At 34.6% G+C, this 7,807-nt stretch overlaps 1 protein-coding gene across 1 annotated transcript in view; it reads right to left on the bottom strand.

The window, feature by feature from the left end:
- Positions 1–513: 513 nt before the first annotated feature.
- LOC145676336 (uncharacterized) overlaps positions 514–7,807 on the bottom strand; it is a 28,722-nt gene continuing 21,428 nt past the window's right edge. Inside the window, exon 3 of the mRNA XM_081747177.1 lies at positions 514–4,428. Within this exon, the coding sequence (XP_081603303.1) occupies positions 3,708–4,428 (721 nt within the window). The 3' untranslated portion in view covers positions 514–3,707. The remainder of the gene's footprint in view (positions 4,429–7,807) is intronic.

The following is a 7,807-nucleotide window of genomic DNA, read 5'->3' as shown; positions in this document are numbered from 1 at the left end:
GACATTTAGGAAACTACAATTTGGCAGATGAGTCTAATAGTTACAAATGAGAACAAAATTTAAATTATGTATTACTGGAAAGAATTACAGAAATCTAATGTCATGAAGTTTATAGAATGTTAACACTGACACAATTTCGGGTATGTCAGAACTGCCAAGTATCGCGGACACAGGCATTCTAAGGATTGTAATCGCTGTACAACAATGAGGAAAGTTAGAAATTTTGTGGAGCAGAAAAAGAACACGCTTCTGACGTCATGGTGAGAATGCAGATTCCAGATTTGAGGAAGTCAACAAAAAACAGAAGTTGGGAGGTCTCGAGAAGGAAGTACAGAGAGTTTGGCGGAGAGAGAAGTAGAGGCAGAGAGAACTTCGGAGCGCGAAGTCGAGAAGTACTATTCTAAGATAAAGAACTTATAGGTTTACAGTCACGGAGAAGATTCGAATTATGAAAAGAAGTAGTTTATGTTGAATTCAGATAAACTACATTCTATCGTTATTACCATGAAGAAGTAAAATATTACGCCTCGCTGTTAGTGAAATACGCCCACGACATCCACGAGACCTAAAGACCATCGATCACGCCAACCATCTGGGATTGCCTTTGCGGAGCTGGTCATCATTTCCAAGGACTACTAGGAACATTGGAGGTATGTGTTACTTTCTAAATCAGTTGCCAAGGTTCAATGTTTAGATGCCGTATTTGATCTGGCAGGAAAGAAATGCCCGAATTTGGCACACAACATTACACAGTAATTGAAAATACATAAACAAATATTTATCGAATTTGAGTTATCATTTCATGCAAGTTATTACCTCTCGCTTAGTCTGTGTTTACTTTCGTATTTCCGTTCATTTTAGAAGGTGAACGGAAGGTAACTTTCCTGCGTTCAATTTCGTCTCCAAAATTTAGACACTGAACCAAGAAAGTTCACACGCCGGAGATGCTTTAAGGTTTAGATATCTTTTGGTCCCATACCTCTAATATCTAATATTGACTCACCACCCACAATATATATTTTGTATTTGTGAAAATAAACTAATATACTGAGGACACCAATCGTGGCTGGGTTAATCAGTATCGTGCAACTACTTCAATTATTGTGGGATCTTTTAGTGTTTTTTTCATGTTGTTCTGATAAGTTAATCTAAAGATTTAGAAATTCTAAACTCGTAGCACGTCAATGCAATATATTTAGACAATTTTTATCGTTCAGCATCTCCTACCATGCTCTAATAAGCTAATGTAAATATTTTGGAATTCTTCAGCATCTCGAACCATGCATCTTGAGAAACTCAGTTGAGAAAGAACGTTTTGCTGACAGGGAAAATTCTTAAGATCTCATGACACAATCTTCCGGACGATTTAAATTTCGTGAATCTAAGAAATTTCTGGATAAATTAGTACAAAGATTGTTACAATATTACAAGCATTTGCTGTTACAATTCTGGAATTAAAAAGCTGATTAATGATAGTTAACTAAAAGGTATATAATGACCTCGTTACGTAAATTCTCTTTAACGTAATATTACTATGTTGCAGTATTTGCTTTTCGTAACAAAGATAAAACGTCATGATCAATGTGAATAATCTTTCTAACGCTATTTTTTTCTAAACTCTGCCGAGTAATATGATTGCGTAAACACTAGTGATTATGTTAATAAAATTAAGTTACATTCAATATAATATATTGTAGCATTACCAAGAATTGAACCCAAGTACCATAACATCTCATAACAATATATGTGTGTGTGTGTGTGTGTGCGTGCGTAGATATATGAAATTATTTTCTGGCGTAACTTTGTAAAGCCTGGGGTAATCTATACCATACTTGGTAGCACTATTAAGTAAACATTCAGTCACTACTATCTTAACATTTTGTCAAAATTGAATTATTTGAAATAAAACTCTCGAAATATAAAAAGAAATCCCAAATCGGTTCAATCCGACACACGAATCAATATTTTGATTAAAATCGAAGATTCCTTGCAAAAACAAAATTTAACCAAACACGAAGTTAGTTCTCCCATTGAAATTTCCTTTTAAATTTATGTGTATACTTAGTTAATTATGAATTTCTAATTCCGGTAATATTTTCGCTTTCTTTGTTTTTATACACCAACAGTAAAATGACGTTAGTTGCAGGCAACAGCAAAAATAAGCAAAAGCAAAGGAATGAGAAATTAATCCTGTCTTAGAATAAATGGTGTCTCCCTAACAAATTAGCAAGTTTTTCTCTGTCTCTAGGAGAGAATGGGACGAAAAATACAAATCAGGAAAGTGGCTGAAATTACGGTGGAAAACACTTTCCGGGATATAGTTGAATACTTCCGTTCTCACCTTTTAAATATATATATAAAAAAAAAATCATCACGTAATAATTTAACACTGGATTCTAAGTGGTGTTTGTGGAAAAGGAAACTATTTTAATCCACACATTTTTGGATTGCTCATTTTACAACTAATTTTATGCTACTAACACACTATTATTTCTTGGTAAATCATTTATTATTGCGCGATTGGCTTATAGCCGTTGAGACACTGGAATTCCATATTTACCTCGTAAGGCAACGTAGATATGTAACCTTAAGTGCTAGATTAACTAATCTTTAATAAAACAAGATTTTTCAATAGCTGGTTTATTCTCTACTTTCATCGCAGAAGACATGAAAGCTTACTCTGTAAATGTATTCTTATTCTAACTACTAACCAGTATAGCAGATTGGTGGCAAACGTATGAGTACAGTATCTCACTCGAGTGTCATAGCCAGAGCCATATTATAAAAGGCATACACACACAAGGATGCATAATATATATATGTACAGAGCTCAAAAAATGCTGATAGGATATACGAGCATTGCTCCTAATTAATCTACGCGCAAAACATGTACTGGCATATCCAATAAGTTTAAGGAAAAGCTTAGCGTCAATCAAAACTCTTAGAGATACAATTGCCTTTAACAGCCTCATAGGGAAACTGGATTCAGAAACAAAATTTCGAATGCTCAATTTAATATATACCAAAGCATAACTTAGAGAGCTTCTTAAAATGGCCGGAAAACGTCAGTATTACAGCGTTTGAATCAGAACATGTGCGTTATCAAATTCTCTTCGGCAGTTTTGGCGATTCTTACGTTTATATGTAAAAAATCGCTTTCACTGATTGAAGTTTAACTAAATACTGAGGTTTCTAACACTATGTATATAATGTGCGTTGCAAAGCAATTTTTTGAAATAAATTCTTCCTCACATGTTTGACATGTATAATGACAATCTCCTTATAAAATATTACCACGTGTGAAGTAGTTTCCTTGAGTATATTTTTTAATATGCGTACGGCCACATGATATAACGAATTTTTTGGCACATCCATGGCTAGTGTGAATTCTTTCACGTGTATGTACTAGCATGTTATGTGTTAAATGTGAATTTTGAAGAGATCTTCTTGCACAGTAATGCCAGGTCTCTGACGGTTTACATATCTTTTGCACTAATATGTTTTGCCACAGTAGACTTTGGACTAAAGTTCTTTCACCACATTTGTCATTTTTAAGGTTTACTAATATGTTAATGTTAACCTTGAAAATTAGCTTTTTGACAAAATTCATTCTGAAGTTCTTGACGCTTGTGAGGTTTTATACAATTATGTATTAACGTGTCTTGCTAAATTAACCTTTTGTCTAAATTCCTTTTTACACTTTTGACTCATGTAAGTTTATTTCTATGTATTAACATGTGTTTTGCTAAAGTACCCTTTTGTCTAAATTGCTTTTTACACTTTTGGCACATGTAAGGCTTTTTACCTTCATGTATTAACATATGGTATGCCAAATCCCTCTTCTGTCTTAACTCCTTTTTACACTCTTGGCACATGTAAGACTTTTTACCTGTATGTATTAACATGTGGTTTACCAAATTACTCTTTTGTCTAAATTCCTTTTTACACGTTTGGCAAATGTAAGGTTTTTTACCTTTATGTATTAACATGTGGCTTACCAAATTACCCTTTCGCCTAAATCTTTTCTTACACTCTTGGCACATGTAAGGTTTTTTACCTGTATGTATTAACATGTGAGTATCTAAATTATACTTTTTCCTAAATTCCTTTTTACACTCTGGGCACATATAAGGTTTTATACCTCTATGTATCAACATGTGCTTATCCAAATTACCAATTTCACTAAATCCCTTGCCACACTCTTTACACGTGTGAGGTTTTACAATTGAATGTGTTAACAAGTGTCTCTCCAAAAATGATCTTCGAATAAATCCTTTTCCACACTGTTGGCATCTATTAGAATATGCATCTCCAGCAGTTTGCATATTTCTTCTCAAATGTGATCGAGTATACTCCTTAGATTTCTCATCAGAGTGAGAAATTGTTCCCTTTCGTGTGGCTTTTATGAAAACAGTATATTTATGGAAGCTGTAAAAAAATTCAAGAAGAAAAGAAAACATCAAAGAATGCAAACGCTTGTTTGTAAAACAGAGCAACAAACGCAAGATACTTTTTCCTGTATAGTGTATATTAAAATTTTTGGGTTCCCAAGCTCACATACGTTATTTGCATCATAAAAAATTCAATGTTTTTTGTTTATTACTTTAAAAGTTAATAGGGCGTGTAATGTTAAAAGCTCCTCTCTGCATATTAAAAAAAAAGTAACATGTTATATATTACGTTAATGTGAGAGTGTGTTTGGTTATGGTTGATTTTTTACTTACCTGAGTAAGCTAATTACAACTTTTATTTTGAACGAAATAAAATAATTTTTGTTTCACTTTTCTTTCCTCACTCTATATCTCTCTTTATCCCACTCTCTCTTTTCCCAACTTGCCACAGCAAACCAGTTTCACTGCGCACATATCTACCATCTATCGAAATTGGCAAGGATGTATTTCGATATATGCACTGTAAATAGGTGTCAAGTGAATGTTTTAATTAACTCAATGCAAATTGCATGCTAAAAACTGATCTAGCAAGAAAATGAAATTCAACTACGTAATACATCAGACATATAATTGTAACTGTAAATAAGTAATATGCAATTTACATTAAGAAGAATACTCAGAATGTACTATTGTTCTATTTACAGAAAGTTAATAATATATCATTTTCCAAGCTCGGCCATTTGACGAATTACTACCGACGTATTTACCAGGTAGTTATTGCATTATAATCTTTGTAATACTTATAACGATGTTTTTTCAATAGGAAGTTCGCTCTTGTATCGTCCGACCCTACGAACTTGCAGGTTCCATAGGCTGATCCTATGAATTGAAATTCAGAGTTGCTCCACGACCAAATATGTAAGCATTCTCGCGCTGAAAATTTTAGAATCCAGTTCGTTAATACACTAACAAATGAAGTTTCACTTTGAACACTGGCATATATTAAAATATTATTATTATACACATTAAACCAAAACAATGTTCGCAGATTTAATTTCGAGATCGGATTCCGCCGCCCGAATGAGTTGTCATCGCAGCCAATCCCTATGTAGTCTCGGCCCTGAAATTAAATTCCGATTTTCATTTGTAAAGTCGGGGCTGACACTAAGCTAAAATTAATGAAGAGACCCTCCTATGGAGTTCACTGCTGAGTGATTTCTTTTCTTCTTCGCCACATAAGGATCTCTGGCGATTCGATCGCAGCAAATAATTTACGCAGACAAATGCAAACATACATGTATATGCTTGCGGGAGAGGAAGTTTCCGCAATTTTCTTCATAAGAGGTCTATTTAAAATGCTGAAAGCTTGCACTGTTTAGACTGTCTATTTCCTTTTGATTAAAACAATTAATGAGCCTCAAAAAAGTCGTGAAATCATTTATCACACTCACATGGTTCTGAGTAAATTGATTCGATGTTCGTAGAGTATCCTGTCCTTCGAAGGATTAGGACTTCACTTAAGTGACACTAGATTAGTCGCTGTATTATGGAACGGCCTGTATACGGATTTAAGTCAATGGAAATTCAATATGGTTAACGGCATATTGGGACCACATTGTATATAGTAAAACACGATGCACTTCTTCTTCTTATTATTATTATTATTATTACTATTTTCACTATGTTCATTTGTATATGTCCATCTCGCCCTATTTTATCTTTCATAATTTGTTTTGCAAATATTGGTGTCTCACCATGGTTACACGTTTCGATGTGTTTCTCAATCATTTTCATTGAATATAGTGTATAAACTTATATATGTACAGGATATTTCAAAACAACAACAATAACGTTTGCTATGTGATTCCTCACACTAAGATAAGACAGAAAGTAACCAACTTGGATGAACAAATGCTTCTTTCGGAGTTATAGGCGGCCGACATAAAAAAAAATCATCTTTACAGGTCCATACCTCGAATACTATGGGACCTACTGTAGTCGGGTTAAGACTGCACTTAAGAACTAGTATGTGCCCTGTACAAATAACCATGCTTCAGAATCCTGCGGTACTTTCGCAACAATCTTTATAGAGGTAGTTTTTGAGCACTTCAAGTTATATCACCGTAGCCAAACTCGATCTGCAAACATTGCTGCCTGATTACCTTAAGATTCTGAAACACGTATTTTTCGGTAGTACACATAGTTCTTAAGTGAAGCCTTGACCCGAATGCGGTAGGTCCCATAATTTTGGAGCTATGGGCCTACCATATTTTTGGAGCTATTAATATTTCAATTTTTCTTGTTTTCGGCAGCCTATTACTCGTAAAGAAAACATTTGTGCACCCAGGTTGGTGTCTACTTTTCGCCTTATCTTCGTGTCAGGAAGCACACCCGAAACCTTGTCGGTGTTGTTTTGAAACACCCTGTATGAAATAACATATTAGACAACACGAATATTATGCATAAATAAGCATAAGCACATAAAATACTTTAATACTAAATAGTAACATAAAATATGTGTATATTAATTCCGGTAGTGTAGTCAGATAATGGTTTGGACGGTAAGATCGAAATTCCTAACGTGTGTATGATGGTGCGTGATAACGTGTCTATGCACCATTCTAGAATATTTGTTCAATATCATTATTATCATAGGTATTCTGCCCTTATTGGCAGGTCACTTGCCACAGCTGGGAAGCTCCCACGCTTCACGGTCCTCCTCTAGCTTCTTCCTTCACATATATATTTCTGTTTTTGTATCATCCATTAATTGTAGTTTCCTTCGCTCCTCCCTCTCTTTCCCGCCACCATACGGGATAGTCCCTGGACGTCCCTGATGAGACAATTTCTTCTTTGGCAAAGCCCAACCAATTCCTCTTCTAAATAATATTTAAAAGTGTTCTATTCTCCTCCGCTATTTCTAACATCCTCCTGTTCGTTTTCCACCCGACCCAATTCTTTCTATTTTTCTTTACACCCACATTTCGAAGGCTTCCAGTCGATCTTCATCACATTTACGTAATGTCCACGTTTCCGCCCCATACAGTACAACACTCTACACGAAGCATTTTATGAGTATTTTTCTCAACTCTTTATCCAAGGTCTCACAAAACAGACTTCCTCCTAAAGGCTTCTTTCGCCATTCCTATCCTTGATTTTATTTCACGTTCGCACTTCATGTTATTATTAAGAATACTACCCAGATATCGAAAACTATTCACTTGTTCTATTTTCTCCCCTCTCACTTTTATATTTGACACAGAGTCCTTCGTTCCAATCACCATGGCTTTTGTCTTTCTAACATTTATTTTCATCCCATATTCTTCAAATCCCTTCCTCATTTTTTCTAACTTTTTATTGATTTTCTTTTCAGATTCTGCAACAAGCCCCATATCACCTACAAATCTTATGCAACT

This window comes from Thermobia domestica, assembly GCF_964235325.1.
Source record: "Thermobia domestica chromosome 7 unlocalized genomic scaffold, izTheDome1.hap1.1 SUPER_7_unloc_1, whole genome shotgun sequence".
In the NCBI taxonomy this organism is placed as follows: domain Eukaryota; kingdom Metazoa; phylum Arthropoda; class Insecta; order Zygentoma; family Lepismatidae; genus Thermobia; species Thermobia domestica.
Note: the sequence above shows the minus strand (reverse complement) of the source record. Positions and strands in the feature narration are given on the sequence as shown.